General features: G+C 39.8%; 1 protein-coding gene across 1 annotated transcript in view; it reads right to left on the minus strand.

Moving 5' to 3' along the window:
* Positions 1 to 12,992, minus strand: part of ADCY6 (adenylate cyclase 6) — a 299,518-nt gene that overhangs the window by 221,990 nt on the left and 64,536 nt on the right. Inside the window, exons 2-3 of the mRNA XM_069758332.1 lie at positions 5,534 to 5,695; positions 4,473 to 5,334 (exon numbers count right to left, since the gene is read on the minus strand). Coding sequence (XP_069614433.1) covers positions 4,473 to 5,327 — 855 coding nt within the window. The 5' untranslated portion in view covers positions 5,328 to 5,334; positions 5,534 to 5,695. The remainder of the gene's footprint in view (positions 1 to 4,472; positions 5,335 to 5,533; positions 5,696 to 12,992) is intronic.

Below are 12,992 nucleotides of genomic sequence, written 5' to 3' on the forward strand. Positions count from 1 at the left end.
AGGTCAGTCAGTCTGAAAAATTGGGAAAACTTTGAAAGTGTCCCCAAGTGCAGTGGCAAAAACCATCAAGCGCTACAAAGAAACTGGCTCACATGAGGACCGCCCCGGGAAAGGAAGACCAAGAGTCACCTCTGCTTCTGAGGATAAGTTTATCCGAGTCACCAGTCTCAGAAATCTCAGGTTAACAGCAGCTCAGATTAGAGACCAGGTCAATGCCACACAGAGTTCTAGCAGCAGACACATCTCTACAACAACTATTAAGAGGAGACTTTGTGCAGCAGGCCTTCATGGTAAAATAACTGCTAGGAAACCACTGCTAAGGACAGGCAACAAGCAGAAGAGATTTGTTTGGGCTAAAGAACACAAGGAATGGACATTAGACCAGTGGAAATCTGTGCTTTGGTCTGATGAGTCCAAATTTGAGATCTTTGGTTCCAACCACCGTGTCTTTGTGCGACGCAGAAAAGGTGAATGGATGGACTCTACATGCCTGGTTCCCACCGTGAAGCATGGAGGAGGAGGTGTGATGGTGTGGAGGTGCTTTGCTGGTGACACTTGGCGATTTAATTCAAAATTGAAGGCATACTGAACCAGCATGGCTACCACAGCATCTTGCAGAGGCATGCTATTCCATTCGGTTTGCGTTTAGTTGGACCATCATTTATTTTTCAACAGGACAATGACCCCAAGCACACCTCCAGGCTGTGTAAGGGCTATTTGACCAAGAAGGAGAGTGATGGGGTGCTGCGCCAGATGACCTGGCCTCCACAGTCACCACACCTGAACCCAATCGAGATGGTTTGGGGTGAGCTGGACCGCAGAGTGAAGGCAAAAGGGCCAACAAGTGCTAAGCATTTCTGGGAACTCCTTCAAGATTGTTGGAAAATCATTCCCGGTGACTACCTCTTGAAGCTCATCAAGAGAATGCCAAAGCAGTCATCAAAGCAAAAGGTGGCTACTTTGAAGAAGCTAAAATATAAGAGATATTTTCAGTTGTTTCACACTTTTTTGTTAAGTATATAATTCCACATGTGTTAATTCATAGTTGTGATGCCTTCAGTGTGAACGTACAATATTCATAGTCATGAAAATACAGAAAAATCTTTAAATGAGAAGGAGTGTCCAAACTTTCGGTCTGTACTGTATATATTTATATTATTACCTGATCCGCTAAATGCAAATTGGTCTTTTTTATATATAAATTGTTTTAATATGTTTTTATACATTTTTATAATTTTCTATGTACCTTGTATCTAGATACGTGCACAGTTGTTAACTATATGTTGTTCTATTGTCAATGTAATTATAAATAAAGATATATACTATTATTACATATCCTCTGCCTTGGTGGTCTTTGGCCTTTACCCTGTTCTTGAGCACAGATAAGTTCTTATAATTCCTTTAAGAAAATGAAATGTAAATTTATAAACTGTGATCCATAACATTGGCCAGAACCAATATCTAGAATCTATGATACACAAACACACAACGAAGAAATGGTTACACTTTACTTAATATCGATTTCCACCTTCATGAGATGATTTACTTAACTAATAAAACCCCCTTGACTATAAAAGACAAGCTGCTGCAAAGAGTACACAAACTTTCCTTAGCGTCTCCTGACCAAGATATTGAGTATGCTAAGAAAATGGAGGAATTGCTGTAGATTGGTTAACTAAGAACCAATATAGGAATATTCTGCAGCTACTTTATGGTGGTACAGATAAAGACAATATAATAGCAAACTAAAATTACTGGATGGTTTCGGTGTATCCATTGTTCTTTTCTTATACTTTGGTGAACATGTTAAGTGCGGACGGCTTCCCTAATCTGGAGAAATGGCTGGTGTAGAAAGTTACACTGAGCAGGAAGCAGCGTCCGTAATAAGGAAACGATAGATTAGCCCCACCTGTTATGTCCATGGCAGAACTGTGCAAGAGACGCTTTGTGAAATGAACAAACACCATACCGTCTGGATACTAGAGGACAGGGATGTGTTGTTGCATAGAAGCCTATTAACCCTGCTGTTCTGTTGGTCAAAAATGACCGACTTTGAACTTCAATATTCTTTAAAATATTCAAGATGCGGCTCTGAAACCCGTGGCCGACCGACCCATCCTCATTTAAGTCAATCAACCACAAGTTTCAGAACCGCATCTTGAACACCCCAAAAAATACCAAAGTTCAAAATAGGTCTCCCCAGACCGAACAGAACAGCAGGGTTAATCCAAGCTATAGAAAACTTACATGTCCTCAAAATGTATCCGTTTTATTTACATCTTATCAACTTGCCCATAATGGGGACATTCTAGGTCAATGAATTAAAGAAAAGTTTATATACTATTTTACATTACATGGCCGACAGTCATGTAATGAGTATGGCCGGCTTAAGAATTAGGCCTAGACAGTAGATTGTACATTACCCATTAGTTGGATTAACTTTGTGCCTTAAACATGTGCCTTAATTTTGGAGCATGAAGGTCGCATGTTTGGCCTTGCCCTTTTCGGCTAAACTGTGGCACTATATTGTTAAAGTCATGGAAGACAGTTACTTGGCGTATCCTGCCAAAGAATTCTTGTTCATTTAGCTTGATAACTCGCTCCCATTCTATGCAATTCTCCAGGCTTGTACAGTTCTTCCACGTGTCCCCTACTTTGTATTAACATATAACACAAGTAGCACAGCTATATATAGAGGACACACAAAAAACCATATGGCTGCAGGAACAAGTTATACAGTGTTTGGTGTCTGTTACCATGGAGACACATAGCCTGCAGGGGAGCTGTAGAAACAAAGCAGCAGACCTATTTAATGGAAATCGAATAAAATGCTTGAGAAGGTGGACGTAGCCTTTAAAAAAAAAAAAAAAAAAAAGTGTATGAACTGGGCACATTAGCCTTTATCAGTCTCATCTGTTTCCCCCCAAGATTAGCAGTGCTGGGGGTGTATGGCAGCCAAGTTAACCCCTTAGTGACGGAGCCAAATTTTTTAAATCTGATCAATGTCACTTTATGTGGTAATACCTCTGGAACGATTCAACATATCCCAGTTATTTTGAGATTGTTTTTTCGTGACACATTATACTTTATGATAATGGTAAATTTAGGTCAATATGTTTTGTGTTTATTTATAAAAAAAAATATCAGAAATTTGAGAAAAATGTTAAAAAATTAGCAATTTTCTAACTTTGAATGATTATCCCTTTAATCCAGATAGTCATACCATAGCAAACCATTAATAAATAACATTTCCCACATGTCGGCTTTACATCTGCACCATTTGTAAAGTGTTCTTTTATTTTGTTAGTATTTTAGGAGGTTTAAAAATGTAGCAGTAATTTTTCATTTTTTCAAGGAAATGTACAAAGTTTATTTTTTTAGGGACCTATCCATGTTTGAAGTGACTTTAGGGGTCCTATATATTGGAAACCCCCAATAGTGATACCATTTTAAAAACAGCACCTCCTGACATATTGAAAACTGTTGTCAGGTAGTTTATTAACCCTTCAGGTGCTTTACAGGAATTAATGCAAAGTGGCATGACAGAAATGAAAATGTCTATTTTTACCACCTAAATGCCTCTAACTTCTGAACAGGTTACAACAGCTGTCAGACTGTAAGGCCGCTATTTCGTCATGAATAGCCATGGCAAACATCAGGACCACACAATCATGATCCGAGAGCACCAATTGGGAAAAAGAGGAAGCCCCCACACTCTGTTAACCATTTATAATGATGTAGTCACTATTGACAGCAGCATCTAAGGGGTTAAACAGATTTGGACGGTGCACACACTGATTGTGGCTGATACAGCACATTGTCAGCTATAGTGTACAGCTGACAGCTACTGGATTGTCACCTGTATAGGGATGCTATTCTCTTATATCTCAGGTCAGTTAAAAGACGTATTGGCTGTCATTAAGGGGTTAAATCAACCCCACCATCACAAATGAAGCTGAGCTGAACCGTAGAGTCACAGTTGTAGAAACCATTCGTTACATGACTGCCATCTCTTTCTGAAGTTCAACCACTGAATGCTGTTGGCGATCACAATTCCCATGCTCTGAAGCTTTCTTACAATGGCATTAGATTTCTTTAAAAAACCTGACATCAGAATCTTCAGTGTTTAAAAGAAACCTTTACACTATGAACAACACTTGACATTCCTAGAAATCGGCTATATAAATCAGATTAATAAACTAAATTATGTAAAATCCATAAACACGTCTTCTATTTCATTTAACAGCTTTTCCATTTCACTCAAGATGATAAAACCTTTATTATCTCACTAACATCTTCCCATCATTGATATGAATAGAAAACACAAAAATAAGCAAAAAAACAAAACAGGTGTCATCAATATTTTGCTTGATTTCAGAATCACAGCCTAGAAATGCACTTTTCACCTGATATTACCAATGCCTTGTATGCTAGAAAATAGCTAGAAGTGATCGAGTCATAAAGGGTCTTACCTGTTTCCAGAGAAAGACATCACTCATGTTAAGCCTCCAAGAAATGATGAGATGCAAAGACGACAGGATCACCCCGCTCAACACTGCAGCTCTCATGCGCACAGGAAGCAGGGTGTAGATGATGTAGATGAAGAAAACACTCCACCAGATCCCTTCAGAGGCACTACGTGGGGTGACCATAAGAACCCCTAGAATTTGCACTGCAAACAGGACGGCAATAACTAGATAACTCACAATCCACATATAGTCTTGGTGAAAGCCATTACGGTTGCAGACCACCATGAGCGACAGAAAGAGGGCCATAGCCACAGCAAGTACTGAAACGTAAAGTACCTGGGGCTCACCGTGTGTGCAATGAAAAATAAGCATCACGAGACACACCAGCACCAGAGCACCCATTAACATAGTCAGACTGCTCTGGTTCATCTGGAAGAAATAGCGTTGGTACAAGCGCTCCAGTTTGGCAGACTGAAACTTCTTTGATTGGAACACTTGAAGAATCCTTGCCCAACACTCTCTAGGGGTTAGATGGTGTTCACCCTCATCTATGTCAACTGCTTCAGTTGAGCCCATTTTTGAGCACTTGGCCTCCCCGTCCTCAAAGCCAAGGGCAACACATTTTAGTCCCAGGTCACCCCCTGTCCCCTTTTTTCCATAATGGTCCTCTTGCCACGTGCATCGGAGTCCTAAGTTGTTGCGGCTATTGAGCTCCATCTCAGGGTCCTGAAGGCAGCTCATGTAACGTGGGCCACATAAAGATGTATTTTTGCGCTTGCCTTTCTTTCCATTGCGCTCCCCCCATGCCGTTTTACGCTCATCCACTTTAGGGACCAAGATGCCACTAAACCACGACATTCTGCTGCTGGTAATACAAAGAAAAGGCTCAGAGACAAATACAGTCAACCACAATATCTTAATACACAATTTGCTAAATAAAGTACCTGCTTTGCCCCCCTCCCCCCCCCCCGTCACAAATAGTCAAAATTGGTGTATCCAGGAAACATGGACATCTTTACATATCTATGTGTGCCAGTTCATACATGTAAAGTGGCAGTACCTACCTCTCCTGAGTAAGATGTGGCAGCTTCCCAGAAGCTCCTGGCTGGGTAGGTGATACACGGCATTTATTCCGTCTGGTGGAGAGGTGGGGGAGGACCTCGGTTTCTGAACTTGCTAGTTCAATGGCATTGGGAGGAAGATTGGGAGAGATCTCAATTGGGCACCTGCACAGCAAATAATGGTATAAGACATAGTATTAGCACAAACAGCCATGAGGTAAACCATGACTAAATCAGTCTTTACTAAACACAATTACAATGTGGCTAATTAATAGCCCCACAATTTTCCTTCAGCAGATGAACAGCACACATGGCGGAAGATGTACTTGTACTAGACAATCAGCAAAATAAAAAAATAAAAAAGTGAACCTAAAAAAATGACACTATTTCGGGCAAAAACAAAAAAACAATCTAGAATGACTAAACACCCAAATCACGTCTATAAGCTGCATGTGCTGATCAGCTATAGATGGCAATGTTGCTCTCAGAGATAAGATTTTCTCAGCAAATCTCAACAATTTTGACTGGATCTTCTGAAAAATTCTGCCCATCAGGCAGGAAGGATCTGGACCTAACCCATCTACAGTTCTTCTAAGAGGACGCGTCTGATGCTTCATTTGACCACATTCACACATTCAGTATTTGGTCAGTATTTTACAGCAGTATTTTTAAGCCTATTCTATTTACGGTAAGTCTATTATACTTTTTAGCTTATTGTTCCACTCCTGATTTTGGATGACATATACTGATGTCATTTTTCACATCCATTCATCTTCCAATCCCTTCAAATTTCTTAATGAAACTACAAACTTTAGTAAATAATTTTGTATGGAACAACAAGAGGGCAAGAATAGCAAAGAGAATTTCATGGGAAAAAAAAAGTCTAGAGGAGGCTTGGGTCGCCAACTTATCTTGCAATTTTTATTCGTTGCTTATTAAGTATTTTTTGGTTGAAGAGTAACACTTCCAATGCTTGGCTTAAATTCCTCTTTAACTTAAAAAAAAACATTCAATCCCTCTTTACCAGAACCAGCAAACCCTATTTTTCAAGCCACTATTGTTGCTTGGAAAAGATTGGTGAAACCTGTTAAAACATTTTTTTTTTTTTCAAAATTTGAAGAACTTAAAGACAACCTAAGCATTTTCCACTTTCTTTCATTGACTTTATGAGTATGGAAAACATTCCTACATCTTGGTCCTTAGCAGGCATAAAAAGATCAAAAATTTGTACAACGGGAAAAGGTTTATCCCTTTCGGAACTCAAGACTGAAATATGGATTGTCTTGTACGACTTTCTTTAAAATCCTACTTGTTAAAAAAAGTTTCAAAAACTGTTAAATAGAAGATCTCCTCTTTCTGAGATAAGAAGTCTATTGGGAAACCCAAACAAATTGTAATGGAGTACTAGCAGTTTATATAATTACTTCAATAACGATACTTTATTTGAAAACAGCTCCCACATGATAAAATGGGACTAAAACTTAAAAAAAATCATTTTCAATAGAACAATGGGAGAAAGCTTTAAAACTACCGTAACTTATGAATCTATTATCTGCATGTCTCTCCACAAATCTTATAAAATCTTTGCAAAATGGTATTGTACACCATTAGATTGTCCAAAAAAAAAACCAAATCATTCTCCTAAATGTTAGAGAGAATTCGGTATTGATGGTGACTTATTGCATATCTATTGGAAATGCCCAAACATTAAAAATCTTTGGGACCAAGTGTCTCTACTTGTCAACCAACTACTCAAAAGAAAATTGATCTCATCGCCCCAAATGGCTCTCCTTTCCCTTGAGATGGAACATCTTTCCCCTGCATCAAGATCATTGTTAATCCACATATTCCTTGTGGTGAAACATTCGATTGCAACCCACTATAAAAAAAAAAAAAAAATCTACACCTCCTAAATTCCAAGCTATCAGAGAGAATTTAATTATACAAAACATATTAACATAAATATACTATTGTGAATAATCTGAAATATATAAAAAATGGTAACTCTGGACAAAAGTATTCCCATAAGGCATTCATTTTGTGTTCTAACCTTATTTTTGTGCTCTGTCACCGTGAAACATGTAATATTTTAATTTGTATCTGTTCTTTGCTTATTTGTATTCTTTGTTTCAAAGCTGTAAGAAGCTATATTGTATATCCTAAGTTCTCCCTATTGTCCTTGTTTTTACTAGTTTTCCCCTCCTCAATATTCAATAAAAATTACTGAAACAACCACCGATGTAAAATACGGACCAAATAATCAACATGTGAATGTGCCCACTGGAATAAAGAAAAGCTTAGCCAGAGTACATGTTTGTGGCAGAGCTGCTGGCCTAAAGACTATCCACCGAATGTGTACAGGCAGCTAAAAGGAAGTAGAACACTTTAAGCACAGATTAATGGCATACTGATAGGATACCCTATTATCCAACGTACACATATGCATGCATGGTGTACTAGATTACTGAAAGGATCCCCTTCCATTAAGGGAACCGGTCAGGTCCCCCATGCCCTCCAACTCAGCAGCATTCACCTATTTGCGATTAAACGCCCTGCATAATCTAATTCAGTTTAATAAATGCTTTTAAAAAGCATTTATAATGTTCCTGTTACTGATGCTAATGAGGGCTTTGATCGGTCGATGGGGTGTGATAACAATTTGCACAAGACTGCCTCATTCCCAGCTCCTGCAAATCCGCTCACTTTGGCAGCATCAACGCAGCTCTGAAGCGGTGTGTACTCTTCCCTGCCTTAGAGGCGTATTGTGCATGGCCGGAAGCAATCTTCAGAACTTTCAGTCATTCACAGTGCAGGGGGTCTCTGAAGCAGGGACTTCAAAGCATTGACTCTACCGAAATGAGCGGCACACATGTGCCAGATTAGGAAGTACTGTCAATGACGCTGCCTCATGTAAATTACGTTATCACGTCCATAGAGGCGTAATAAGGAAAGAGGGCAGACTAGCGTTGGGAAGCAAACGTCCTATCGACTAGTCAAAGCACTCATTAGCACAGCAAACGGGGATATCAATGCTTTTTAGGCTGCGTACACACGTTGCTGATTTTTCGCGGTTGTTTCGCATTTTTTCTATATAAAAACGCAAAAAAAACCAGCATACATTATGCATCCCATCATTTAGAATGAATTCCGCAATTTTTGTGCACATGAAGCATTTTTTTTTCACGGAAAAAACGCATCGTGGTAAAAAAAACGCAGCATGTTCATAAATTGTGCGGATTTCCCACTATATAATGCATTGGGAAATGTCCGGAAAAAACTGAAAAAAAAAAAAAAGCACCAAAAACGCATGCAGATTTCTTGCAGAAAATTTCAGTTTTTTCTCAGGAAATTTCTGCACGAAATCCTAAACGTGTGCACATAGCCTTAAAGCATCTATTTAACTGAATTACGTTGTATAGGGCTTGTTAGGCAGGGAGTTCAATCACGTATAGGTGAATGCTGCTTGGTTAGAGGGCATGGGGGGCCTGACAGGTTCCCTTTAACTCATAATTGCCTAATAGGATATAAAAGTATTTCAATGGGCAACCCTTTTAAAAAACAAAAAGAGGAGAATTTTCCTATTAAAAAAAAAAAAAAAGCACCATCTGTGATCTCAGGGATCAACTTTCAGGAAAAGAGAATCTATTATATGCATCAGATTCACAGCCCTGAACATCCTTTTCCAATAAAGGCTTCTTCAAAGTCCACTGAACATGAACCTGTATCCCCCACACAGCCTGCTTTATATTAGGCCGCAGAAAAATTAAATGCTGCCACTTACTCACAAAGACCTTACATGTATGTCTATTTAATAGCCTACAGAAGATTTATTAGAGGAAAAGTCAAAACCCTGAAGCCATATAAATAACACATTCTCCAGCATACACAAAAACGTCATGCTGTTACAATACAGGCCAGAAACTAGAAACAGTTGATTAAAATGAAAACAGGAGCCACCAGGACAGTAATGTGAACAAAGAGCCTCCTGCCAGGCTAGATTATAGAGTATGTAAAGATACTCATATACACACATGCATACTAACACTGATATGTATATTATAGGCCTGATCAAGGATAAAATTATCACCCGGAAAAATGAATTCTGCAATAAATGAGCCGTATGCCAAAAAAGAAAAAAATGCATAAAAATGCACATTGGCTCTGAATACCCAGGCACACCATTTACTAACCATACCCTGAGACAAAACTTAAGTGCATCCCACTGTGCTACTTAGCATCTAGTGTCTTGTATCTGCTCGCGACGAACCAAAAAATTGAAAGAAAAAAAAAAGTCTTAGCAAAACAGATTCCCTCTATGAAGTGGACGTGCTCGGCGCTGAGGTTGATAACAGTCATAAGTACTGTGAGTCTGGGCATAATCACCATGGCAGAACAGCCTGAAAACATCGCAATATGGATCAGAGATGGTACAATACATACTTGCAATCATAAAGAGAACTCACCTATCAAAGTTTCTATCCTTCAAGTATATTGCAGATATATATATCTATATATCTATATCTATATAGAGAGAGAGATACACACACACACAGTATATATACACATGTATATATATATATATATATCCATGTGCACTTACTCATTTTGCCTTTCTACTTAACCAATTAGTCTCTTTTCTCTATATAGAAAACAGGAAGTTTCTTGTCCCTGCAGAAATCATTCCCTTCTTCATCTCCTGACCCAGCTGATCACTTCTTCCCCGCCATTGAATTTTGTAGTGACTGATGACTCATACAGGAAATGATCTGTTTCTACATAGAGCTTAGAAAAATTCAGGTAGTCCGTTTTTAATCGCGTGATGTCATAGACCTAATAGAAAAGAAAATTAGCTATAGCACTTACCGAAGAAGCTGCATGGGGAACCCGGCTTCCTGGATGGCTCCCGATAATCAGCTGCTCGGCGCCACAGCTGAATGTGTCGCGGCTGTGTGATAGAAACCAACAGGCTCTCCACACATGTGTTGTGACTGTCACACCGCCGAGACACATGCAGCTGTGGCGCCGAACAGATGACTATCGGGAGGGATCCAGGAAGACAGGTTCCCGATGCAACTTCAGTAAGCGCTATAGCTTGCCGAATAAGGAGGAAGCAGATGTTCGTTTATCTCTAGTATTGACCCCTGCGATCATATTTGCGGGTGCCGATCACTGCAATGGTACACTAAGGTCATCTGATGACTCCAGGGTACGGTGATTTGTTATGCTACGTTCACATTTGCGTCTCTGAGCGCAGCATCGTCGACTGATACTGACGCATGCGTCATGCACCCCTATCTTTAACATGTGGGGTGCATGGTCATGTGCCGGTATGTGTTCTGAAGCGTTGTTTGACGTATGCGTCATTTTGGTGCACCAGACAGGACGCGGGCAACGCTACATGGAGCATTTTGTCTGCGCCGAATTTCCAAACAAAAACGCATGCGACGCACTTGCGTCGTACATGCGCCCAAAAAACACACTAGTGCCTATGATAAACACATAGGGTGCAGGTGCCTGCGTTGACCTGCATTGTACAACGCATGCGCCTTTTCAGAAAAAACACATTGACGAAGTGTCTAGACGCATGTGTCAAAAAGACGCTGCGCTGTGTATATGCATTTTGCATTGCGTCGAAGACTCTGCGCCCAAAGACGCAAATGTGAACGTAGAGTAAGATCCAGGTACAAGCATGATCCTGAAGGCTCTGTCCGTGAGTCAGTCACTTACAGGTCTCATGCACTGCAGTACACAAGAACGGCAGTGAATGACACCAAAGATAAAAGTAAAAAAATATACATGTCCCACTGTGTGACTAAGTGGAAAAGTAAAAAAAAGTGTAACCATATTTACAAAACTATAATACACCCTTTTTTCCTTCAAAACTTTGGAGGAAAATGGGGGATGCATCTTACAGTCCGGATGTACCTGCTGTGGCTGTGGATGAGGGGGTGGGGGAGCAGCGGGTCACAGGAGTCAGGAGCAGACTGCTGCAGCTAACACCTGTGCCTTCGGTTAAAGAGAAATGAGTATTCAATGCTCCCAACACGCATAGTCCCTCCCACCTCTATGCACGGAAGCATGAGAGGTGGAAGGACTATTGGCGTGTGGAGCAGTGAATATTCATCTTCTTTAACCCCTTTACCCCCAAGGGTGGTTTGCATGTTAATGACCGGGCCAATTTTTACAATTCTGACCACTGTCCCTTTAGGAGGTTATAACTCTGGAACGCTTCAACGGATCCCAGTGATTCTGACATTGTTTTCTTGTGACATATTGTACTTCATGTTAGTGGTAAAATTTCCTTGACAATACTTGCGCTTATTTGTGAAAAAAATGGAAATTTGGTGAAAATTTCACAATTTTCTACCTTTGAATTTTCATGCCCTTAAATCAGAGATATGTCACACAAAATACTTAACAAGTAACATTTCCCACAAATCTACTTTACATCATCAATTTTGGAACCAAAATTTTTTTTTGTTAGGGAGTTCTAAAAAGGTTAAAGGTTGACCAGCAATTTCTCATTTTTACAACACCATTTTTTTTTTTTAGGGACCACTTCACATTTGAAGTCACTTTGAGGGGTCTATATTATAGAAAATTCCCAAGTGTGACACCATTCTAAAAACTGCACCACTCAAGGTGCTCAAAACCATATTCGAGAAGTTTATTAATCCTTCAGATGTTTTACAGGAATTTTTGGAATGTTTAAAAAAAAAATGAACATTTAACTTTTTTTCACAAAAAAATTATTTCAGATCCAATTTGTTTTATTTTACCAAGGGTAAAAGTAGAAATTGGACCCCTAAAGTTGTTGTACAATTTGTCCTGAGTACGCCGATACCCCATATGTGGGGGTAAGCCACTATTTGGGCGCACGGCAGCACTCGGAAGGGAAGGAGCGCCATTTGATTTTTCAATGCAAAATTGGCTGGAATTGAGATAGGACGCCATGTCTCATTTGGAGAGCCCCTGATGTGCCTAAAGAGTGGAAACCCCCAAAAGTGACACCATTTTGGAAAGTAGACCCCCTAAGGAACTTATCTAGATGTGTGGTGAGCACTTTCAACCACCAAATGCTTCAAAGAAGTTATAATGTAGAGCCGTAAAAATTTTAAAAAAAATCTTATTTTTTACAAAAATTATTTTTAGCCCCCAATGTTTTATTTTCCCAAGGCTAACAGGAGAAATTGGACCCGAAACCTTGTTGTGCAATTTGTCCAGAGGACGCCGATGCCCCATATGTGGGAGAATATCACTGTTTGGGCGCATGGCAGAGCTCGGAAGGGAAGAAGTGGCGTTTTGGAATGCAGACTTTGATGGAATGGTCTGCAGGCTTCACGCTGCGTTTGCAGAGCCGCTGATGTACCCAAACAGTAGAAACCCCCCACAAGTGACCCCATTTTGGAAACTAGACCCCCCCAAGTAACTTTTCTAGCGTTTTACAAAAGTTTATTATGCA

The sequence above is a fragment of the Ranitomeya imitator genome, chromosome 3 (assembly GCF_032444005.1).
Source record: "Ranitomeya imitator isolate aRanImi1 chromosome 3, aRanImi1.pri, whole genome shotgun sequence".
Lineage (NCBI taxonomy): Eukaryota > Metazoa > Chordata > Amphibia > Anura > Dendrobatidae > Ranitomeya > Ranitomeya imitator.